The sequence below is a fragment of the Gymnogyps californianus genome, chromosome 17 (assembly GCF_018139145.2).
Source record: "Gymnogyps californianus isolate 813 chromosome 17, ASM1813914v2, whole genome shotgun sequence".
NCBI classification, from domain to species: Eukaryota; Metazoa; Chordata; class Aves; order Accipitriformes; family Cathartidae; genus Gymnogyps; species Gymnogyps californianus.
In genome coordinates, this window is record NC_059487.1 from 8,757,827 (window position 1) to 8,783,745 (window position 25,919).

At 38.9% G+C, this 25,919-nt stretch overlaps 1 protein-coding gene across 1 annotated transcript; it reads left to right on the forward strand.

The window, feature by feature from the left end:
- The first annotated feature begins 1,243 nt into the window (after positions 1 to 1,243).
- On the forward strand, positions 1,244 to 16,720 carry PARD6B (par-6 family cell polarity regulator beta). The gene is made up of 3 exons (XM_050907416.1): positions 1,244 to 1,390; positions 6,294 to 6,516; positions 15,633 to 16,720. The coding sequence occupies exons 1-3, from the start codon at positions 1,325 to 1,327 to the stop codon at positions 16,460 to 16,462; spliced, it is 1,119 nt and encodes a 372-aa protein (XP_050763373.1). The 5' UTR covers positions 1,244 to 1,324; the 3' UTR covers positions 16,463 to 16,720.
- The last annotated feature ends 9,199 nt before the right edge of the window (positions 16,721 to 25,919 follow it).

The window sequence follows — 25,919 nt, forward strand, 5'->3', positions numbered from 1 at the left end:
AGTTCTCTTCTATCAGGTTTATAGATTAGGGAGAGACCTATATTTCAAAGATTTGTTGACATAACTAGATTAATCTACATGCTTTCTTCTTGCCAATACATGTAAAATTATGTAAGTGAAAAGTAATTTTTCTTCAGATTGTAAGATATTTATGGTCTCTCCACTAAGTTTTGTCAGTACCTCTCTCAGGGTAGCTAAGCAGACCTTTATATGAAAATCATTGATCTATCTGAGAATTAAACCAATAAACAAGGATACCCAAGACAACCACTCTGACATGTTACGAGATCCTGCAATATTATTCGTAGCTAAAATGAAAACAAACTCCATGAACATCTTTATGCCCAGGATGGGCGTACAGATGCACCCTGAGAGTAAGAGAGTTCAACCTTTCAGCCCGATCTAGACTTATTTTATGCCATCTGTCAATACATAAACTAACACTGGTGCACCTTCTGTGTTAAATTCGCAGGATGCCTGAGGTGCATTGATGCCACCGGCCTTCAGGGCAGCCTGGCCCTACGGGCTCCCAGCACGGAGGCTGCGAGGCGCCGAGGCCTGGCCGGCTGCCGGGCCCGCCTCCCCAACGCTGTGGGAGGGCGCGGAGGTGCGGGCTAGTGGTTGCCCGCGGCGAGGGGCGCAGCCCGAGGCCGGGCCGGCCCCAGCGCAGGGGACGACGCGCTGAGGCGCCTGAGGAGAAGGCGGGGAACCGCGCTTCAGCCAGCGCAGCCCTGTTGTGTACACACCAGACCCGGCTACTCCAGGGCAAAGGTTGCCGAGGCACATCCCACACCTGCTCCCTAGGAGAAAGGCAAAAAAAAAAAAAGACTGCCTCATCACACAACTGCTCCTGCTCCTGCTCCTGCTCCTGCTCCTGCTCACCCGCTCCGGGCGGCCCCTCCATCTTGGAACCCCGCCGAGCCAGGCGCAGGTGCGCGGCCCCTCTCGCCACCCGGCGACTGCGCATGCTCGCCACCGGCAGGTGCGCGGCCCCGCCCGCCGCCGGCCGGCGCCCCCTCCTTGCGGCGCAGGCGCTGTGGCGGCGCCGCGCGGTTGCCCCGCCCCGCCCCCGCGCGGCTGGCCGCTGGCTCGGCGGCGCGGCAGGTGCCAGGAGCCGCCGTGGCCCCGCCCCCTCCCCCCTGTCTGAGGGCGGAGGCGTCGCGGCGGCAGGAGCCGGCGGAGCGGCCGCGGTTGCCGGGGGCAGTTGGCTTCGGGCCGCGCCGCTCGCCCTCCCCTTCTGCCTCTCTTCCCTTCCCGCAGGGCGCTCGGGGGCACCCGGGAGAGAGAGAGAGGAGAGAAGACGAGACACCGACCCTCCGGCGGCATGAACCGGCCTCACCGCGGGGCTGCGGGCAGCCGGGGCCTGGGCACCATGGAGGTGAAGAGTAAGGTGGGTGCTGGCCACCGCGCCTGAGGGCCGCGGGCGGCGGCGGCGCCAGGGCGGGAAGGAGCTGGCCCGGCCTGGCCCTGCCCTGCGGGGGCGTCTGGTCGTAGTGTCGCTGTGGAGAAGGGCGGTGAGGGGACGCGGGGTAGGGAGAGCTGCTGACTCACCTGCCGGAGGTGGCACCGAGGGCGAGGGGCCGGCGTCCGCCGGTGCACGGCCCCGGTGTCGCTTGAGCGCCCCTCAGGCCGCGGGGCTCGGGGAGGCGGTGGTCCCCGGATCCGCGGCTGGGGGCGGACTCCCTTCCCCACCTGCCTGTCCCTGCTCCGGCCAGCTGCCTCTGGTCTCCTCAGGCTGCTGAGCTGTGACAAGGCTAAGGTAGTGGGAGTTAGGTGGTGGTGTCGCTTACTGGGTGCGCTGTCTGCAGGGGGAGGGGGGGAAAAGTATTTTTGAAGTGTTTTACAAAAACAGGTTAGTGGAGTTGGCCCCTTAGTTTCTGCATAGACTAAAAAACATACAGAGAAGTAGGTGTTTGGGGAAAGTTTGGGATATCTGGGCCAAAAGAGATACTTGGAGTTATGATTCAAACTCCAAAACCTGTTCTTTGTCTGAATCAGAAAAAAAGTACATTTCTTTAACTTAGTGACTGTTTTTGTACTTTTTTTGTTGTTGTTTAATGACTGTGTGTTTCTGTACTTTTTTTTTTCTGTGGGGTAGAGCATACCTTGCATTACTTGATAGAGTAAGCCCTGGCTAACTTACATTAAAGTAGAGCTTGCCATCTTTTAGAGGCTATCTGAGTATTTGGCAATTGTTTTATGAGTGTGTATCTGTATGTTATGGCTTATACCGACAGTTTCTTACTGTCAAAGCTTTGCACAATTCTGTAAATTCTCTCATGGGTGTATCTGCATCCGTTCTTCCTATTGTTGTTTTTTAATGTGCTGATTAGACAAAGCCTTGCTGACAAAACTTTGATGTTCAGAAAGAAATTAGATTTTTGTTCTGGTTTATAGTTGTAAGATGTTGTTTACATGTCATTCTGCAGTTAATTGTAAAAGCGTTGGATGTGCAGTATTAGGTGGAGTGTCAACCTATTAGTTAAATAAATGTGTGTAACTTGAGTTAAAACCCCCTTTTCCTTGTCTAGGCAAATTGCAAGCGCACCTACATGGGAATGTGTTTTCTTCCATTGGTAGAAAAATATGCATTTTGTGGGCTTTTTTTAAACTGATCTACAGTCTGTTGTCTATATTCTGTACCTTCCTTTCCTGCTAATCAAGTGTTACAGCAGCAGTATAGGTGAAGCAGTACTTGTGATGTTGTGTGGTTTTTTTGAGGATAACATAGTGCTGAAACTTCTAGAAAATGTATGGTTGGTCTCTCTAGCTTGAATGATGATGATTTCTTTGAAGTGTTAAATTAACTATCATGTGGACAAAACCAGAAAGCACAGGAATAGCTGGTAGCTATGATTTCAAATACTAGTTAAGCATAGCTGTTACTGTGGTTGGTGAAGTCTGTTTTCCATCTATGCTCTTGTAAGATTGAAAGCAATCAGTACAATGTGTTTATAAACAAAATACTTGTTGCCTCAGCCCAAAACTCTAGGCTTACTGTTCCCCCGTTGCATGTGTTTCCTTGATTTAAAATATGTCTAGGGATCACCTGTGTGATGTGTTCTTTGGTGTTTGTACAGAAAAGTGTAGAAGTTCTACTGAACAGGGGCTGTCTTTTAAGTGCATATTATGAAGCAGGTTTCAAGGCATTCCTAGAACTACTTGTTGCTAATGTGTTATTTAACAGCACCTTGATTTAATATAGCGTAGGAGTCATCTTCCTTTTATGAAAATAAGCAATTCTAAAGAGAAAGAAGAAAGGCTTGTGTGGGAGGTGGAGGGGACCATTACTGTGGAGTGGTCTAGGCTTTGAAGGCTTATCAGCGATGTACAGCTCTTTATTTAGGTACTCCAAATCAATAATCATGCCCCAACTGACAAAGCTGTGCCAGCACAGCCCAACTGTAGTTGCAGTTACATGAGCAAAATCCTTTTGTTAGTCTAGCTTATTCACTTTGGGTAACTGTTCTGAACTTGCCCTAGGGAATCCCATAGTATATTAGTTCCAGTTATCCCTTTCTCTCATCATAGAAAATCAAGTCTTATACCCCAAACTAGAGTTCCTGGTGATGGTATGAAAGCCCCAAAATAAATGTCTAGTTCTTTAGATATAAAATTCAGGTCTTCCCCCCCTCTTTCTTATGACTTGGAATAATATTTTTTGCAGAATGAAATCTCATATACTGATAAGACAGATACAGTTACTGTAGTTCATGTTCTATTGTTGCTGGAGACTTATAGTATAGTGGCAGTGTGCTGTGTTACAGAGGACTTAAATATGTCTCTCATAAGTAAGTCTTACTTGAATCGGTATCTCTAGTAACTTCCTAGTACGCTGACATTGCTTGTACTGTGTTTTCCCAGATGAGTTACCAGTGTAACAGCATGCATTTGTAAAGAGCTCAGGTGGCAAGAAGCCTTCTCTTCTTAAGTTAGTCTCTTCCAATCTTTCATCTCCTCTAAACTTCTTGTGAGTTGTAAGTGCAGCCCATTTAATGGAATGGAGTGCAACATTTCATATAAAATGAAAACATTTCAGGGGTTAAAATAAACTATGAAATTGCATAGTTTTACTTTTGTCTTTATCTGCTTTATAATAGTGTTGAGCATATGGCAAGCCATGTTAGGAAATAATTTAGTCTCTTGGTGTTTGCACCAACTATGTATAAAATCATGTGGAAAAAGATAAATCACACGTTGGAAAATCTGGCCCTTTGTATGCTTGCTGCAATAGGATTTAACATTTACTCCAAATTGACAGTGAGGTTGTTGGCTTTTTGAACTTTTATTACTGAATTATGTTTAAACTATGTAGTCTTTCGAAGCCAAACAATTGAAATGGATGCAATGCACGAACAATTCCTGTGGCATTCATACTTCACATAGCTGAAGAAAGATTTGAGGGACACAGGATAAAGTCTTTCACTGACATCATGATTAAATGTGCTGCTTCTGACGTGATGGGAGTTCCTCCTGCAGGCTTTTCTTTACTTTTCTTGTAAGCAGGTATGAATCATTGCTTCTGCCTTATTGTTAGTTAATGTTACTGTAATTGGAGTATTTCTAGAAGAGAAATGTTCCCAGATAATTCCTTTATGTGAAACTTTTGGAGGAAGGTGGGGTGTTGGAAGGTGTAGCTTGTTTTGCTGTGCTGTGTTTGAGTTAGCATGGTGTTAATGTGCTAACAATGGGGTCCTTGTCTCCTTATTTTCATTCCTTTGTTTGTATGTGAGAACTCTAAAGCTTTTATTCTCCAAGAGGTTGTAATCAAATGTGAGGTAGAGGTTGGTCTGGAGGCTTGATAATGTGCACCTTCACATCTGCTGTGTGTAACATACCCAAGTATGTGATACTGAGGCTCAAACTTTCAGTCAGTGAGTATTTTGTTCCAGGTGCCTTTCTGTTCTGCTTCAAACTAAACTTGCTAAATAAATTATTTAAAGTCTTTGTGTTCACTGTAGGTCAGCAATAGAATTCACAAAAAAATGCTACCAACTTTTTTGTTTATTTTCTATTTTTTAGTGATTAGTTTATTACCCTTTTAATTCATATACAAGCTGGTCTGCTTTTAGTAACCTGACTGCTGCTATCTCTTAATTCCTTTTAGCATCTTTGGTGTGTTGTGTATGCCTGATATGGAGGTTTTGGAGTTATTTTTATCCAATATTCTGTTTGCTTTGGGTCCTGCCTGTGTTGGGCAGAACACTATAATTTTACCAGTTGTGCTTGCTAAAATTAAAATCTGTCTAGTCTACATCAAATGCTTGCCTTTTCATTTCCACCCAGTTTAGTCTTATGCCTACCACCACTGAATCATTGCTAGCGTTGTTTTTTAATAAGTGTTTGTAATATAGGTGATATAGGAGACTGAAGCTCGAGTGGACTAATGAGCTGGGTTTTTTTTGTTGAGTGATCATACTGACTAAATGCAAATGCTACCCCTGAAAGTACAGTGCCAATGATTAAATGGTTTTTTTTTGCATATCTTCTGAATCTTCTCTGTTTTATACCCTGGATACAACCACATTTTAAAAGACTATGCAGTCAAGATTTGAGTCTTGATTGTGCAGGCAAATCTTCTGAATGCTCTTAAGTAGTGGCTGGTTGCCTCCTTTATTATCTCTCTTTAGGTAAGAGCAGAACTGACTTGAGATCAGCTCACTAAAGCTTTACTGCACGTAGTTTGTACTGAAAAGCAGCAGCCATTCTTTGTAGTCTTCAGGTCAAAGTGGCTTTTTCATTTCTTGTCCAAACAACTGGGAATCTGAAAACTATTCAGTCTTGCATAGGTTAACCATAGCTGTATAACAATCTATACATACCGTTCTAAAGTGCACTGAAATTTCTTTGAAAAAGTTCCAGGTAGTCAACATACCATAGGAGGCTAATCATAATCTTGTTTTTGAGCCATCAGCATCAGTGCTGGGTATGAATTCTGTCCCTTACTGAGAGCATGGCTGTTTCATAAGCATGTAAGAATCTGCAATTATTCTTGCACTAGTTTGTCAACTTAATGCTAAGCTCCCATATTAGTGAATGCTTTGACCTAAACGGAACAATGCAAGCAACTTTTACATATTCAAAAGTACATTTTTTTTTAATCAAGACTAGAAATAGTTATAACTTTGGGGAAAAAAAACCCAGTTTAAACTGATCTTTTTATGCCATTTCACTGGTTGTAGTTTTTAGTGCACTTTTAATTCCATAACATTTCTGGTTTAACATTCAAATCATTCTATTGCTTGAGGATGTTGGATTTCCATATTAATGATATGAGATATATTTTGTTGTAGTTTGGAGCAGAATTTCGACGATTTTCTCTGGAGAGATCCAAACCTGGAAAGTTTGAGGAGTTCTATGGATTATTGCAGCATGTGCACAAGATACCAAATGTTGATGTTCTAGTGGGATATACGGACATTCATGGAGACCTGCTGCCTATCAATAATGATGACAATTATCATAAAGCAGTTTCCACAGCCAATCCTCTACTCAGGATTTTCATTCAGAGAAAAGGTAAGTGCACTTGAAGTCTGTGAATCATCTGTTTGTCCAGTTATACTGTGTTGCAGTATACTGTATGCAAACAGTGTGACGTATGGAGGAAAAAACTCTTCAGTCCTATTTCATCATGCTGAATTCCGTAACAATTACGGATCATGAAAGGTGCTCATAACTCATCTCTCTTGCAAGAGCTTCCTCAGGCAACCTATTTGTACTTTGTGGTTTTTTTTGCTTGTATTTAGTTCAGTTAGATAAAGTCAAGTTAAATCTCTAGCAAATGCTTCTTTCTGGTTTTGTGTAAGCAAATGAAAATAAACTTTAAACCTCTAGGCTTTTCTGCTCTGTATGTTGGATGCCTTTCACTTAAAATTCCGATCTTGATCAGACAAGAAGAGAGGCCATTACAGGATGGAAAGGACTTGAAAATCTTATTACATGAAGTATTAAATGTCAGTATAAATTAAAGACTAACTTTGTAATACACTACTCTTATCACACTTTCCTAATAAAACATTCTGAAGCTTCAAAATGACAAGCTTATTTCGGTTAGCAAACCGCAAATGTGAGTGTTGCTCAGTTTGTTGGTTTGCCTTTAAAAATAGCATGTCTTTCAGGCACAAAGCCCTGGTTCTCTTTCTCTAGTGTCTGCTTTTGTTCATGAAGGAAAAAAAAAATCAAATTTGAAGTTGTATTTGTTCTTGTCCAGGAGAACATATTCCGTATATGGAACTGAAGGTGAGGGGAGAAATCTAGTGATGTGATTTGAAATTGTTTTAATCCAGAGAAGTCAAGAAAACCTGATTTCTGCACTTGTTGGTTTTCTGCTTACTTGCATACAGGTGTGAGTGTGCATGCGTTGTGTGGGTGTATGTATACATGAACACATGCATGTGCAGTTCCTATCATAGTAAGGCAGTCAACTGATCTTTGAATAGCAGACTGCTTCTTGCTTAGCTATTTTATGAAGATGTGCACTGTTTCTGGTTGTTGCTAAGACAGGCTTATTTTCCTTAGAAAATGCTTGGGCATCGGAAGCTTTTATCAACTTTCCCACTCTAAAAAACGAATAAGCTTCACAACAGCCTAACACAGGAACAATATTCAAAAACAGTGTGGCTGCTTGCCAGCTGCTGTGTTGCTGGCAAAATGTGTTTGTTTTGTTTGTATTGAGGATAGTATAGTCTAGTAAGGCCTATGTTTTCAGTCCTGAATTGCCAAGAGAATGAACTATTTGCTTTAATAGAACCTAGAGGTAGAAAAGGTCTATGATTCCACTTAATCTTCTACAGTAGCCATATGACAAGAACAGATAAACCACTTTGTCAGACTGGGATTATTGAGTTTATATTTTAACACCATATGTTTTTAGATTGTTACTAGTGTTACATGTTTAATGCTGACTGTTACTAGTGTTACATTTGTAACACCTTATACCTTCATTGTACCTTTATTTAAAGCATGATGGATTATTTCTTAATTCTCTGCTTTGAGGAATTGATAATAGAATTGATATAATGTGCAGAACTAGAAATAAGATTAACCTGCTTAAGTTTACTATGCCAAGAATTGATTAGCTGGAAAAGCTGTGTAGAAAGTATCAGTTGTCATCACCTTCCCTTTGAGACTAGAGTCTTCTGGCTGTAGAGTTTTAGGGAATAAAGAACCCAGGCAGGCATCTGAGTCCAGCACTTCCAGCACTGTGCTTTGTTCTGAGTTAGTTGTGACTATTTCGATCACTTCTGTTGATTAAATTGAGGCTTTGATTCCATTAGCATCTTTGCCATATAGAACAGAGGTTTGTTTGATGGCAAATAAGGAAATAACTTGATTCTGTATTTTATTTGTAGTAATTTGCCTGTAACTAAAGTTGAATTGTAGGAGTTAGAGATGTGTCATAATTTGTGCAGCCTAATTTGTTTAGGTGTGATTGATTTATCCGATTGCACAGATCTTTATTGGCTGTACCTCTGAAATTGAAAATCAAGTGTCTGAACAAATACCTGCCGTTGATGGGACAGCTTTGATCTGTGTTGTTTTGGAACTATAACTAATAAGTGACACCAGTTACTTTTCTACCTGCAAGGCTTCTTGTGGCTTTCATACATTCTCTTAAATAATCTGAAAAATTTCTGTGGGTTTTCTAATGGAACTTTGCCTTTTTTTATATTTCCAGCAATAATAGTTGGGAGTTTAAGATCTTTGGCAAAAAGCTATTGTGGGGAAGAGAGAAAGTTTTTGCTGTCTTAAAAGATAAAGTTTTATTATACTGTTTTACCTATTTAGAAGCTACATGCAATTTGTGGAAAGCTAACATAAGGTATGAGCAGACTACAATAAAATCTAGGGTAAATAGTATTAACTTCTTAGTATATTGCATCCAAGGAATACCTTCAGGGGTTGAAATGGGAGCAACAAGATGCTTTTGCAATGTTATTAGTAAGTGACAATTGTAATAATGTTGCTCCGAAATTTCAGAAATTTTGTTATGCCAGAGTAAGCACTCTTTTCTCTTCTATTCAATTTTGATTCCTAATTTATGAAAGCTAGAAAGTTGTCAATCCTAAGCGTTTATGTGTATTGGTTATTGTGGTAAGAAACCTAGCAATCCTGTGATGAAATCAAATCACATTATTCCCCTTAGACTCTTCTAATTGTATTTAACTAAATTACTTTAAAATATTTTAAACTGTTCCAGTGCTAAATCTAAACTGGAGCTTGATATTGCACAAGTCAAGAATGGCTATCAGTTTGCGGGAAACAGTTGCTTATTGGAATTTCATCCTGCAGTTTAACAGATTAACAGGTACTGTTGACATCTGGAATTTAAAGGTTAAACTGATGTATCATGATTAAATCCAGATGTATGGGAGTCACTCTGTCTGTGAGAAAAATCTTGCTGAAAATAAAATGGTGGTGGGGACATAATTTGCACAGGCCCTGAAGGGCAGTTCAATGTGGGGGACTTTGCATTGTAAATACAAGAATAATAGAGAAGATAACTTAACAAAAGATATGTTTCATTATAATGTCCTTGAAACTCACTTGCAGGGTATTAAATTACAATATACAACTCCTGCGAGTTCTGCATGTATATGGCTGTATACAGTAAAAAGTGAGTTCTTGGGTTAATTCCTTTGTGCCTCTTGACATAGACTTTTTCACTGAGAAGCTTTATTTTGGTGAAAAGTAAGAGGAGTTGGCTTTTTAAACAGCGCTCTCTGGAATATCCTGGCTGTTCTGAGTCCTCTTCCTGAAAACATAGGTTAGTTTCCTAAAACCATGTTTTGTTATAACTTGTGACTAAAGAGACCAGATTTGTTGGGGCTTATTTAAAAAACATGCTAAATTGCATCTATATTCAAATGTACTAATGATTTGGGGATTTTGAAAATTTAATTCTTGAGGGATAACTCTACATTGCTTTGCAAATAGATCAGGAAAACATTTTAAATATCTGTCTTTAACAACGTTAAATTGAAACCAGATTTGGCATTTGTGGGCTTTTGTTTTAAATTTTATGTAACAAGTATATACAGATTGGTGCCACCTTGAGCTTGAAAACGCTGGGGGAAAAATCATTCTTGCATTATGTGGATGTTTTCCTTAACACTGTCTGTAGTTAGCACCTTGTCCTTTGGCTTTATGCCAAAATATTTTCTGCTGCAGCTTTAAACTGATTAGCTAGGTGCCAGGACAAAGATGCTTTTGTACTCGAAAATATTGCTTTAGAAAATTTGTTTAGCAGTGGAAGAGAGGTTAAACAGAGTCATGCTGCTTGGCTGAGATTTGGAGATGAGTCTTCATCAACCTTTCACTATTTCTTTTTCCTCACAAATTATGTAACTTTAACTGTGTATCTTAAGGTTTGTGCTAGTTTTGAATTTTTAGACTACTAAGATTAGTTACAATGCAAAACAACTACCCTCTGGTGCTTATAGTTTCTTAAATGTTTTGACATATGGCTTGCAATTTTGGGATGCTTTTACTTCAACAATGTGTCATGTAACTTAAGAAGTAAGTTTCTAAAAGCAAAAGCACCAGCTCAGTGTTAAGACTTCTGATTGTATATTTGCCGTCTGAAAGAGACTTTTAAAGTTCATGTCTCTTCCAATAAATGTTTTTCTGATCTTAGTTTTTGTTTAAAAAGCACTTTTGAATCTGTTAGTTCACATACAGATATACTGATGCAGTATTTCTTTCAAAGCCAGTCCATTTGCAACTGATCTTCGTGTTTCTCTACTAACTGTGAAAAATTTGATTTGGACAAAAGTTTTAAGCCTTATCAGCTGGTAGTTGTGGGAAGGCAGGTTGGGTGGTGATTTTTGTGAACTCTATTTTTGTTGGGGAGGGAAGTTGTGAAAAGCCATGTGAATAGATCTAGATCTAAAGAGCACAAACTTACTGTGATCATTTGCAGGGGACAATAAATCTACTTCTTGGCTGTAATAAATGTGTATATGTTTGTAGATCTAGTACATGCCAGACTTACCATGCAGGCACAGAAGGCCTAAGTGGCAGGAGAGGGGTCCTGGTATGTGGCTTGCTATGCAGGTGAAGAAGCTTTACAGCCCACTGTGGCAAGCTGGCAATGTCAAATATGATATACATCTGATAGGACAGAACGCGTAAAATACCAGATACTCTGATGCTTTGACAAGAATCTGAATGTGCGCACTTTGAATTTAAGGAGAAAAACCCCCAAACTGAGTACCTTTTCATGTTGCAATACATGTGGAAGAGCACTTGTAAGAACATCAATACTGACAATGTTATGATACACTGTTTTCCTCTGTACTGTTTCTAAGCCAACTCTTGTAGTAAAAGCAGTAGAAACTTAGTGCTTTGCTGGTACCAATATGTTAGTACCTATATCCTAGAGTTTTCATCAGCAACTTGCACTCTAGCACAAATAAATTGTGCATGTGCAAGTTTCCTATTTTCTTTAGATGAGCTTACTCTAAAAAACCTAAAAAGCATAATATGGTTTAAGGTCTGAACAATATGGAACTAATCAGTCAAAATGCTTCCAACTTACTCATCGGCTCTCTGGAGAACTTCCCAAAGAGCAGAGCTCTTCTGGAGCAATGCGGTGTTAAATGCCTAGAAATGTGTCACCACTACAAACCAAAAAGAAGTGAAGCTTTTCAAATGAGGCAAAATGACACTTCTTGTCCATGCAATGTCTCTCTGGTCCTTGGAATACTTTTCTCTAGTCTTGTTGAATTTACCATTGATTGTGCAGCTGTAAAACCAGAGTTCTAAAGTATCACTACTTAGATATGCACTGCACAAAAAAGTTTTTACATAGTTTTTGAGATCACCAAGATGCATACCAGCTGCTGGTGGAGGAGGGAGAATCAGTGACCTAAAAAAATAACCTTTGCACTCATTAACATTCTTAATTCTAATATTCAAGTCACCATTGTCTATTGTTTGTCTAAAATCTTCACCTATACTATCACTTTCTTGCTGTCATTGTGTTATTTTGTATTCAACAGTAGAAGATATTTAAAGCAAGGTCTGTCTGTCTAGTATCTTATTTCACAATTGCCCTTTCCAAGTTGTTTTGTAAGCGATTGTAGTTCCAAATAAAAAAGAGAAGCTGTTGCAACTCATTGAATTGCAAAAATCCTCCCAATGTAACGACCAGATGTCTAACTTAAAACTGGTTGGATGGGTTGTCAGTAGAGATAAGGGCAAAACTTCTCACACTTTTTTCTTTGATCATAAATTTTAAGCAAACATTAAAAGAATTGCTCCATGTTGTCTGAAAAATCAGCATGTTTTCAGCAACGGAGTACAGGATTTTAATGGCTGATCTTCAGTCAGATATCCCAAAATGCACTTTACAGAGAAAATGGTAAGTTTGCATTTTTGGAGGTGTGTTACACTTCAGACATAGTCCACCTGTTACCTGCTTTGGTTTGGGAGGTTGGATTGTTTTTTAATCAACCCACTCTTCAATACAACTGACTTAACACTCTTAGGCATCTGAAGAACAGTTTTTAGGCTATTTCTAAAGCCTTCTCGCTTGATGTTGAGACCTAGTGTTATTTTAATTTAACCTTAAATCACAATTTTTTTCTCCTTAACCTCTTTTGCTGAAGAACAATAGTAATTCCATGCTTTTCTGAGAGAACCTTTCAGACTCCCAAATAAACTAAAAATTATTTCCTGTATTCACAATCTTCTAATGTTCTCAAGCATAGCTAGTGTGGATTCTTCCGTTTGCTTCTACTTTCCTACTCTTTCTTGTACAATTCATAGAATCGTAGAAGAGCTCAGATTGGAAGGGGCCTCGAAAGATCAGCTGGTCTAACCTTTTATGGGAAAGGGAGCCTAGGTGATATTATCTAGCATCCTGTGCAATTGCACCTTGAAAACCTCTAGCGATGGGGACTCCACTGCATCCATGTGGAGGTTGTTTTAGTGATTGATTGTTCTCACTGTTAAAAAAAAAAAAAACAAACCAAAAAACCACCCCACCCCCCCCAAAAAAACCCAAACCAAAAAACACTTTCTTATATTGAGATGAAACCTCTCCCAGTGCAACTTGTACCCATTGCCCTGTCTTCTCCGTGTGTCTTTGTCCTCCTGGCAGCCACCCTTTAAGTACTGAAATACTGTGGTGAAGTTCTACCTAAGCCTTTTCTTCTTCAGAGAGAAAAGACCTAACTCCTTCAGCCTTTCCTCATAGGGCAGGTTCTCCAGCCCTTTGATCATCTTTGTGGCCTTCCTTTGGACCCTGTCCAGTCTGCCTACATCTTTCTTGAATTGTGAGGACCAGAACTGGACACAGTACTTCAGGTGCAGCCTGACAAGTGCTGAGTAGTGGGTTTAATTGTAATTAACGTAATTACTTCATTTTTAGTAATTAAAGACATCTTTATCTTGGCTAGTAATGCCTGTGCAAATGCAGCCCAAGGATCCGGTTTGCCTCTGCTGCAGCAGCGCACTGCTGAATCCTGTTCTGCTTGTCCACCAGGACCCCTAGGTCCCTTTCAGCAGGCTGTTCCCCAGCCACACAGATCACAGCCTGTACTGGCCTCTTTGGTTATCTCATCCCAGGTGCAGGACTTTGCGCTTGTCTTTGTTAAACTTCATCTTGTTCTTGCTGGCCCAGCCCTTGATTTAGCTTCATTTTTACCTGCTGATCCTAAGAAGGCAGGGAAGCAGATTTTGCAGAGGGTGTCTTAGTGGGTGAAATGGGAGAGAAAAGTCCCTAGGGTGCTGTCAATATGCACTTTCTCACGTGAAGTGAGAGCACTGTGGTAAAGTAACACATGTGGAACAATTTGTGTTAGTGCTGCCTTTGTTCATTAGTGACTCTTGCAGAAACACCAGTCTGGATGGAAAGATGGCCAAATCTGAGAAACAGCAGAAGTAAAAATTAACTATGCAAGGTGGATATAATACTCTAGAGGGGCACCCATGTCCTCCCAAAGTAACTGAGATTGTCACAAAAGCGACTCCAGAGTATGGTATGGCCCTGTAGACTTAGCTGTCTTCAGAAATAATTCCTGTTTGTGTCAATTAAATTGTTGAACAACTTTATCTGTAAACTTTAATGCAAAAGATGTTCTGTCTTTAGCAAACAGCTTTGCCTCCCTTAAGGTGTGATTATTTTTTTAAACAAAAAAAATTAAGTGTAAATGAGGCCATCATCAGGACACATCTTTTTAAATCATGTTGATGAACTATTTTATTACTATTGTGTACAGACAAGGTATGAGTTTATAATAAATCCCTTTGAGTTTTTTGTGGGCTAATTTAAATTTGTTTCTTTTTCTGTTGTCCTTTATCTTTTAGAATATTAAGTCCAAGGCTGCCTTAGTAGACCAATCACTTTATTCTTAAAAAAACTCCTCTTGTCTTCAGCAGCCCTAATGTCTGGGGAAGGGAGGAGTTAGTATTACATGCTGGAATAGTATTAGACTATTGCCTCAGAACTACTTTCTCTGTTCTATTTTGCTTAAAGCGTCTGAAGAGTCCAAATTTAACTGGTACATGTCTGTATGTCTTCATCTTAGCCTAGAAAAAAGAAATCTCCTGACTTACCAACTCTCGCTGTGTACTTTTTTTCATCAGCAATTGACAGCTCTTCTGAAACTTCACACTAGGATAGCATTTCTGTAATTATTTCAATTCACAGATTGAAATGTATAGCAACTCTTTTACTGTCTTGGCTGTACCAATGGCATCTTAATGTGATAATACAAAGAAATCCCAACTTCCGAGTCCCAGGGTTAGTGCAAAGCAGTTCTGCTTGATTATTTATCCACTGCAGAAAAAAAATACAAGTGTAAATCCAAGGAAACTCGGATCTGAATGTGTTTTGGTTCATTGTTTTTGGAGAGTTATTGCATATTAAAAGGAAAAATGGAAGCTTCCCTTGGTAAACAGGCATTTCAGACATCAGAATTGCTTCTGCAGAACATGTTTTCTCTTCCATTAGAAGTGTTTGTATGACTCGCATATGTTTTCTTTTAAAATTCTAAGCCATTTGCATACTTCTGTATCAAATTGTGGCAGTTACAGTATTGCTTGTATGAACAGTTTTGCTTGAAGTATTTGTGTGCGAGATCTCTTTGTTTCTGCTCCACAGCCATTTTACCTACATTGCATGGGGGCAGGGAAGAGAGTGCAGAATGGAATAAGCTTTCTGGAGTTTGAATCCAGGTCACTTGGCTAGCTTCCAGGAACTAGGCAATAATAGGCACACTGGCTGCTTTCCCTTTTTCATTCTTTCTTTTCCAATGATCTGAAACCTGAGGAGAGAAAACTTAACAAGTGGAATTACTCTGAATAAAATTAATGTTTCTAGGAATGTACTCACTCTTTCCATTCTAACCTTTCTCTCAAGCAGCTATAGTTCTTTGTGTCTCTACTGCTGCTAACTTGCTTTAATTTTTTTGCCTACTCTCTTTCCTTTGGTAGAAGGAAACCGAAAGTATTACAAATTTTGAATCTCATAACATTAAAGCTCTTGTCTTGTGTAGAGAGAAATGTTTCTACTATAGCAAGCCGGAATAGATTGGATATTTCATTCTGCTAACCTAAAACATGATAGCAATGCAATATGGACCACATATAAAGTGATCTAATCATCAATGTGCTATGTTTTACAGAAGATGCAGACTACAGTGCCTTTGGTACGGATACTATGACAAGGAAGAAAAATGTCTTATCAAATGTGTTACGTCCGGATAATCACAAGAAGAAACCGCACATTGTCATTAGCATGCCACAAGACTTCAGACCAGTGTCTTCTATTATAGATGTAGATATTCTTCCAGAAACCCATCGTAGGGTACGACTTTACAAATACGGAACTGACAAACCCCTGGGATTCTATATACGAGATGGCTCTAGTGTCAGAGTAACGCCACATGGATTAGAGAAAGTTCCAGGGATTTTCATATCTAGGCTTGTCCCTGGAGGCTTGGCTCAAAGCACAGGCTTACTGGCTGTCAATGATGAAGTACTGGAGGTGAATGGAATAGAGGTTTCAGGAAAAAGCCTTGATCAGGTTACAGACATGATGATCGCAAACAGCCGTAACCTGATCATTACAGTAAGACCAGCAAACCAGAGAAATAATGTTGTGAGGAACAGTCGGACTTCTGGCAGCTCCGGTCAGTCTACTGAATCTAGCCTTCCAAGTAGCATGCCAAATATTTTAGCAAATTTCTTGCAAGGAGAAGAGGAGAGTGATGAAGAGGACATTATTATTGAAGATAGTGGTGAGCCACAGCAGATTCCAAAAGCCGCACCTACCAGCGAAAGCCTAGAATCGTTGACACAAATTGAACTCCTTCACGAGTCAACACAAAATGGATTCCTTCCTTCCAGTGAGATGAACTTGAATCATTCAGCAGGCAGCGTTAGCATGGAATATGAAGTACAAGATCCAGATCATAAGCCATTAGAAGAAGATGGAACTATAATAACACTATGAAATTACATTGGTGTACTGTGTATCAAGTAAGGATGCCATATGTGTTTTAATTTGGCTTAATATGTAATACATTTTATACCTCTCCATCTACTGAGCACTGCAGTTAGATTAAAAGGAGGAAAAAAGTAAATACAAGAAGTTCAAAATTATGTAAGTTGACTAACTTCAGTTAATTCTGCACTTCAGTGTAAATACTTCACAAAGATGGAAGATAATTGATAAATGACTGAAACTGGATGAGGAACATTTAAATTGAAAATGAAGGATAGCTAAGAGATGGCTGTAAGCTTTCTTTTAAAGGTATTTGATTTTTTTTTTTAATGCAGAATACTACTGGTTCTATAGAAGTAAACTTCCATTATTGTGTGAGGTTGCCGATCTAATGTACTGTGGTCTCATGTTCATCTGAAGTGCTGCTTATGTATGATGGAGCTGCTTTAGCCACTTCATTCCTGTTCTGGACTGCTGTTTAGCTGGTAGAGCTGTTTGTGTGGCTCTGTATATGAGGAAACTGAAAAATAAGGAGGAGGTGGGGTGGGAAAAGATGTTCGTGGTTGGTCTAGTTCCCTGACTGATGCATTGAGCAATAGGGATATGTGATAGTGGTCAGCAGCTTGACAACAGTCAGTATTTGAAGGTGAGGGCTTCTGAAGTTGATTGTTCCTTTGTAAGTGAATGTACAACCACAGGCTCATTAGTCATGCACCTTTACTCTTTTTAATGGCCAGGTAAGCTTATTTTTAACAACTATGATTTTGAAATTCAAATGTGAAAGTTGTAACACTTATGCATCAAAGACCTGTTCTGATTTTAGTTTGCAATATTTAAGGACATCGTTGGATTTAGTTGCTAATCCCAGTATATTTCAAAGAAATCAAATGTAAACTTAATGCTATGGAAATAAAATAACATAGTCTATGTTAAAATCGCAGTCCTAATAGAAGCTGTAAAGCTTTCTACTAGCAAAGGTTTGTTGTAGGGAGTCTGAATTATGTAAAAAGTGACTTTCTTCAAACCTGAACAAGTTAGAACAGCTTGAATTAAGTTAAATCCCTGGATTAAAAAAAAAACTTTTAAATCAGAATGAGGCTTTAATAGAAATTGCTTGAGCCATGTGATATTAAATTATTCATTATAATGAACTAAACTGTAAATGCTGATTTTTTTTTTTTTTTCTGTGTACTACTGGCTGGGTGTTTTGAATATTATGAAGTTACCCTATGTAAACCAAAATATTGATAAGTCCTGATACTGCAAGCGCATAAGTATGCATGTAATCAGCTGCAAACTTACTAGGATAATTGCAGGGAGAGGCTTCTAGCATTATTTTTCCCCCTTTAGTATCTCCTGCTTTACCACTTTGGCATTCAGTTCCCAACCTGACCCTTCTCTGGGAACATAAGTTGTGGCAGGAAGATGAGATGGGGACTACTAGGATTGGGGATAAGGATGGATGGAGCTTCTCACTAGGGATCTAGTAGTCTGTCAACCTCTAAGAAAGAAGTAGGATGCTACCAGTTCTGTACTGTGGTACTGTGCTTATCAGAGCCAGTAGTCTAGGTTCTCAGAAGCATGTTCTACCCTGTGGGGAGATATGATGAGTGGGAAAGGAGACTAACGCCTTTTTTTCCCTCAGTCTATCTTGAGGAAACATCTACCTCTGGTAACTTTACTAACGAGACTAACTGTAAGTTTAATGTTAAGGCACCTGTAAAAGTCTTTGTAAGATATCAGAGGCTAAAACTGTATTTGTTTAAGATTTTTGTAATGATGTAAACAAAATTGCTTCAGAAATTACTGCTGTTTAATTTTACTAAATGCAAATTTTAAATTCATATGTCATGAGCAGTAGTATTTTCAAGCCTTCAATACCATTGGCGTTCTCGTCTTGTAGATGTCAAGAAAGGTATTCATGCCCATTTTGACTTATGGAGAGTTAGCATAACAGACAATGGTACTCTGCAAATACAGGTTAGAGTTCTGCTTCGTCAGATTTATTTATGGTTTCTTCACTGTGCATATGGAGAGGCCCTGGAATCTTTTCCAACATGAGCAAGAATTTTGAAGTTTTTTTACTTATTTTGCTAATAATTATTAAAAATGAAGTAACTACATCCACTTAGTGTGAAATGAGGAAAAGAAATGTTCATTCTGCAACATGTAGACTTTAAATATATATGTTTTCTGTCAGTGCTGCTCTATACTTCCTTTATTTAAGGAATATTGTTTACTTTCAAATGTCTTTTCCTTTATCAAGAGACTTTCCTTCCTGTATGAAATCAGCAGTGGAGGGTGACTTTCATTTATTATGCTAGTTTGCACTTCTGTGCCTTTTGTTTACTTGAATGTATTGTGAATAATCAAAGGAATAAAGGCACTTGGATGAGAAGATAAATGAGGCCCACAGATACAGGAAATGAACTGGTAGTGCACTTAATACAGGTGTAATGTTTTCATTCAGTGGAAATACATTATGGGTCTAATGTGGCACATTAGTATTTTGCAGCTTAGATAATAGCTTTGAGCTATTAACTTACACAGGAGGCTTGAGTCTGAGGATGCTAGTGTTGCAAGGTAACTTATTGCTTAGGTACAAACACCCAAGGTTAGTGTGCTGCCAAACTCTGTGTGTTACCTAATCTGTACTTATAACAGATGCATGAATATTTTGAATATATATGCCAGTATTAAGGAATTGTAGAAATTTAACTAGGGTCCTACTCTAAATTGCATGAGAATTCATCTCTTAGGGCCTTTCCTGCAAACTGATTAATCTAAATGTGAGAGAATATTCTTTTTGACACACATCATGTTCTGTTTTACAGAAATTTGGTAACATGTAGTAGAACTAAACATTTGGGACTTGATAAAAACATTAAAGAATGAACCTAAAAATGGGTTTTTAAGTGTGTATTTACAGTTACAGTGACAGACTGCACAGCATGTAATTGCTTAATGCTGCAGTTACCATAAAGTTTCTAAAGTTCTTCCATATCTTACTAATGCATACACTGTTAATCACGAAATATTTTTAAATTGTTACTTCAGGATGATCAACGGTTGATTATGAGTGGCTAAACTTAATTTTATATATAAATGATACTGGGGTTCAGTATAAGGTTTTTTAATACTGCTGATATTGTTAGCCTTTCATTCACTACCTCCTAAATTTTTAACATCTTTACAATTTTCTCCCTGGAAGAAAATACTTAAAGGCTTGACTGTTTTATATAGATTTTATCTTTAGCTAAAAAAAAAATGAAAAAATCCAAAAGTGATAGTGAGGATGCTACGCATGATTGACAATATTACGCTGCTATAAATGTAATCTTTGTGTATTAAGTATCCTGTCTATGTAAATTGTATTTTCAGTCCAGATTTTATAAATTAATTTATAAATATCCAAATTATTTCAAAATGGAATGGAAAACTAAAATTCCTTTGACTAGTGTTATGTTGTGTACATGCACAGTGGGGGGACAAGTCATTCCTTACTTGCGACTGGGAGATTTAAGTGCACCTTAATAGGAAAAAGAACAAATTCTTAATAGAATTAAGATGCATTTACTTTGAAGTTCTGCTATGGTACTGGATAAGTCAAGCCTAACTGTGAATCATATGTTTTTTTCCACAGCTGACTTAAATTTAGGACAATGTTCTCACAAGCTGTCTTTAACGTGTATTTTTGTGAATATTATGTATTTTCTAATTAAATTTACTTGCAATGTGATTTTTACATGAATGAACTTGTTTAAAATGTCAAATATCAGTATTTTTCTTACAACTTTAATGTATAATGTACATTGGTATCTCACTGAATGAAGATCGATTTTACAAAATCAAGCTAGATGTAGTTGTATATTAGTCTTATATTTTTACAGACTGGAATAATAAATGGATATAGAAATAAAATGTCTTTTTCTCAATTACTTCGTCAGATAAGTAAAAATGAGGAAGAACGTATCGTCTTATTCTCAAGTGTGAAAGTAGATGGGCTTAATTTTTTTTTTTTTTCTCTTGGGCAGCTAAGTGGATTCTGTTTTCATAGCAGTCTTAAACATTTGCTTCCTCTGCTCCCTTCTCTGGAGCAAATCTCTACATATGGGAAGTATGCAAGGGTTCAAAACATGTGTCCTTCAGTCCTGTTGACTAACCTGTGATGTGCTTATTCCTACAGTAGCTGCAAATAATGAATCTTGCATTGTATCGCTTGCCTGACGACTGCTTATAGTAAAGTTTAGGTCATGAGGCCTGGGAGATGGTTCCTCATCCTCCGTCACCTTTGTCAAGTGCTGCTGGTGATGTGGAGGTTTTAACTGTTACTGTGAGTATTTGGTATAACTGTCTGTATTAAAGTTTTGACTTGAACCCATTCCACTTGCAAATGTTTTCTCCCATATCTAATGCCTTGGCAGCCCTTGTAAACATTTACATAGTGACAAAAGACGAGTTTTGTTCAGCCCTTTTATGTAGGAGTTGTGTGACTGCTGATCTTGGAGCCAATCATATGACTTCTATTCTGTACCTTCCTTCGTATATGCATGACTACTTTCATTTGTATGGTTCAGTACTTTTCATACTTGCCTATGTAGCTATGGGGATGTGACAAAAAGACTGAGAACAGCATTACAGTATCTTAATATTGGTATGCAGCTGAAAGAATCCAGTCTACTTCATCTGTGCACTTGAGTCCTAATGTCTTGTAGCTGTAAGAAATTTCTTTACCTTTCACAGAACCTGATGGCTCACCGCTTTCCTAAAGCAATGCTGAAATTGGTATGGTATTCTTGAAATGGTGTGAGCTTTAATAATTCATCCTGCCTGTATTAAAATTCAGGTGTAGTATTTTTCTAACTTCAGAACTTCTATCCAGATGCATAAAGCTCTGAAACTGGGCGGTATTTCCGAGTTACTGACTCTTAACATGTGAATTGTTGTGGGAGCAAGTAACTTTCTAGTATTGCAGCTGAAATTTTTCCACTATTGGATGTTTTGAATAAATTAAATATGAAAAAAAAGGACCAAAATCTGAAGGATTGCAGATAGACTAGCTTTAGTCTACTCTTTCAGTTCTTGTCCCACCTAATGCTAATATCGACCTGGACTGAATCTGCAGTGGAGGCACAGTACAGAAGCTAATCTGGGACACTTTAAGGGAATGAGACTAAAATGCATACTCATACAGGTCAGCAACACTATTTCTACAAATCACTGTAATACTTACTGGTAGTTTTCCTAAACTAAGAAACTAATTGTAAAGGAAGACTGTAACTTTCCCTACTGCTGCCTCCTTGAGGAAGGAATGCAACTGTTAAATACCATGCAATAACATCTCTCCTTTAAATGCCAGCAGCACTTAACTTTTCTCAAGGTGATGAGCTCTTAACAAGGTGTTAGGACTTCAGTTATGAAACTGAAAATTCAGGTATGGTTGCAGGTACAAAGAATTGCTGGGATTTTCATAAGTAATCAATTGAAAATCCTCCTCTTCTTGGTATACCAACAGGAGAAAGATTTAGACTAGTGCTAAATATCTGTTTGAAGTTTTCTTGTTATCTTAAAACTAGCTGTGACATTCTAGTTTCAGACTTGCCTGAATTGCTTCTGATGAACATGTGTTCCTTGCAATGTAAGTATCAATATTCAGATACTATTAAGTAGTAGTTGCATGTGGTAATGCTAGAGAGGAATAATCAGCTTCAAGGTAGCTTCATGAATGGCTTCCAACACTAGCATGAGGAAAAATGTGTTGGACGGTAACAATATTGTTCTTGGATGTTGTAGAAGTATGCAAGAAGTGGTACAGCTGGTTCTTGGAGAGGCAAGATTGTAGCCAAGATATGAGAATTCAGACTCCTTGTGCAGCTATGATAGATCATTTGTGTACTCTCCCTCTCAAATAGGAGATAAATTTGTCTCTGAGGACTTAATGTAGTATGCTTGATTTTAGAAGTGCTTTAGAAATATGAAGCACAAAGCGATTTGAAGTGCTGTGCTATTTAACCAGCATTTCTTATTACAGCAATTCAGAAGTGTTGCTAATAAGATAAAATTTCCTGTCCTTCCAATTAACATTGGAATTAACATACTTCAACTACCATTTTATTACCTGATAGTATAAGGAAATACCTTGCATTTCATCAGTGTGAAAGACTTGTATCAGGGTCTGTGATGTTATGTTTAAGAAAGTATATAAGAGCATATTTATTGCTCCCATGTTTGCTTTCCACAGGTGAACATGGTTCTTTTTCTCTGTGGTGCAATGACTTCTTCAGAGTGCTTTCTTTTGAGCACCTGGTAATACCTAGTTACTGATCTGCTTTTTTGTAGTCACAGATGCGATGGCAATGCTCAGAAACAAGGAACAGAGTTTGAGGGACAGATGAGAACAGCAGAGGATGTCAAAGGAGCTAGAGAAGGTACGGACATCATCCAGTGCAGGTTGTGTAAAAAACATTTTATTGGTGTGGTTACAATAGACAAAGCTGCTGTGTATCATAATCTGGCATGTCTAAATCAGTTCTGAAAATAAGTAGCCTAGTTATTCATAGCTGCAAGACAAAATGGAGATAGGAGTAAAAAGTAGGAAACAAATAGGAGATATGCTAACGAAGGAAGTAAGAGTCCCAGCATATTGCAGAAGGGAATACTTAATTTTGCAATAGCCAAAAGTGTGTGTATTTTAGTAAGCTGTATAAGCTGGTTAAATAGAAGATACTATCTCTAGCTGCAAGCCTGGCCTCTCTCTTTAGACTCTCATAGCTGTAACAATACCCTCTAGGCACGAAAAGGGTATTCCTGTTGTAGGACACTGGAATTCCTACAAGGCCTTTCCTTTTTTTTTTTCTTTTCTTTTGCTGCTTTGCTATTGTTCTGGATATTGTGGACCCAGTAAAAAAAAAAGTGAGGTTCTCATTTTTCTGTTGGAGGATGCAAAGGATTTGGAATTCTTAAAATGCTGAGGAGAAAGTATTGACTATATAAACATTTCTCTGACTTTCTGAATGCTACATAAGGTTACATAAAATGCTTGGACTTGTAATTCAGAAATTTTAAATCCTAATAGCTTAAATCCCCTAATAACCTTGTTATTAAGTCTGCCCTTCATACTCTTTCTATCCTGTGCTGTAAAATGAGAAAAGTAGATATATTTTGCAAACTTATGAATAAATGAGCTAAAACTTAATGCGAAAAACTACTTGCAAAAGACAATTTGGGTGTTTTATTAAACATTGAAATGCTATTAACTGTCTTTCAAAAATACTTGAGGTGTTTAGTAACTGGATCTGTATAATGTAGAAAAACTGATTTTTTTTTTTTGAGTCATCCTGCAAAGTTAGTATCTTGAAAAAATGAAGTAATTCAACATGTGGCTTTCCTTGTATTTTGATTGTGCTTTATACTGATAAACTGTTAGGATAGTAAGGATAGAAGGGTTATCCTAACCTTACAGCTGAGACACAGAGGTCATGAAGGCATTTGGTCATAGGAACAGAAATACAATGCATGATCTGTTCTTTTTAGCACTCTCTTCTCTTGAGAGGTTTCCTCTGCAGTAAATAATTCATGCCAGTGCTAAAGCTCACATGGATGCCATAGTCTATATGAAATAATCAGGAGGAGTCTAAGTTGGTGTTATACTTTTTTAAAGCACCTGAAGTACTCCCCCTGGCTCCCTGTGTTTCTTCTAAACATACCTCTTCACGCTTTTCCTCCTGTGATAGATAACTTAGTTTTGTACCAGTTAATCTGTGATATACAACAAGTGAGGGATATTTCATTCTGCTCTGTTAAAGCTTCTCAAATACACTTTCCAAATCTCACTGAATTTTATCTGGTGCCTCTTTCCCTGATAGAAACACTTCTTTCAAAGATACAGAATACAAACCCTTGGGGTCTACAGCAGAAATGGTACTTGGGTGGCTGAGCAGAGAACAGGTCTATGTTGTTAACTCTGCAAATACATAGCAAGAAGGCCGCCCAGACCTGGAGAGCTTCAACTGAAACGAGAAATAAAGTGCCCAGAGATGCAGTGTGTTTCTCCTCTATGCAGTGCTGGTCAGTGGAAGATCAGGTTTTGCAAATCTTACAATTTTTCAGATAAGAGGCTTTTAGTCACCAGAAGTGTAGCATAAAAGGGTCTGTCTGGTGCTATTGTCAGGATGACATAGACTAGATCCTGCTCACTGTGTCTGTCCCTACTCTTGAGAAAAGATTTGGGGAAACCCTGCAACCTATTAGCTCTTTCTTCTGTTGCTTCAAGTACCTCTTCCAGCCTGGCTGCTTTGATCTTCTCGGCAAACTACAGACTATAAATTTGGCATTTTCTTATGAATGCTAAACTGAGTTTAAATTTCCCCCATTATTCAGCAGTAATTTGGTCTTATCCAAAACCAAGAAAAGCCTTGGATGACAGTGCAGACCTGTTGTGGCCTTCTGCTCTGCAAGCACTCAAAAGTAGTTTTATATAGTATAAAATTCTAAAATTAGATAATGTCTCAAATGGATCAGTGGGGAATACTGCATGTTGCTTTATGTCCCCGCTACTACAGAGTCCACTTGACCCTAGTATGAGTCTTCAGTACAAGATGCATGGGTCAAACTTCTTTCGAGGGCGGGCTGCTTCTGACCTCTTCCAACTGAGAATAACACTGTTATTGAGAAGTCCTCCCCTGTTCTATCTACCAGTCCTCGACTGATCACTAGTTATCAAGTAGGTCCCACTTCCTACTTAGTTTGTTCATTGTTCTTCCTCTTCTGAGAACAGATGGTTATTTTTGTCTCAACTCTAACTGCTGTCTTGATCATCTGTCCTTCTTTAAAATGTCGCTTTGGTTTAAGAGTGTGTTTTAAAGGAGCCTAATGCAAGGAAGAGCATCCTCTGTAGTGAAGAAGCATCCAGAACGCCTAAGAAGAGTCTCTTTAACTGCAGGCTTCCACAGGGAGTCTCTCACAGCTCCATCCTCAGGGAGAGGGACAGGATGTTTTTGACTTATGCACCGTCCGAAGTTCTGCTCTGCCTAACAGAAAATTGGGGGTCTCTAACTGCAAGTCATTTAAATACTCACCTTGCGAACAGGGCATAGAGAAATTCTGAGCACCTTAAAGCTGCATTTTCAGCTGCAGCCTTTAATTTCCCAGTGATTAAAAAATAGACATTGAGTCTAGTGCAGCTGATCATTGAATGTCTTAGCCTCTGTCCTCTAGCCTGCAGTACAGGCTTGTTAAAGCAAAATGCTATTAGACAAACGTGATTTTAAGAGTGGCAAATGAAATGGTCGGGGAGGGGAAGCTTTGTGCCTGCGGTGGGGCTTTACCTGGTGCTGGTTTTGCTGACTCGTTTTTCCACGGGCGAGGTGCCATGACTTACACAAAATTTTTCCATAAACCTTTGGCCCTCGTCGCTTCGCAGAGAGCGTGACGGCTCTCGCGGCGTTAACGTTGAAGACGAGGGCGC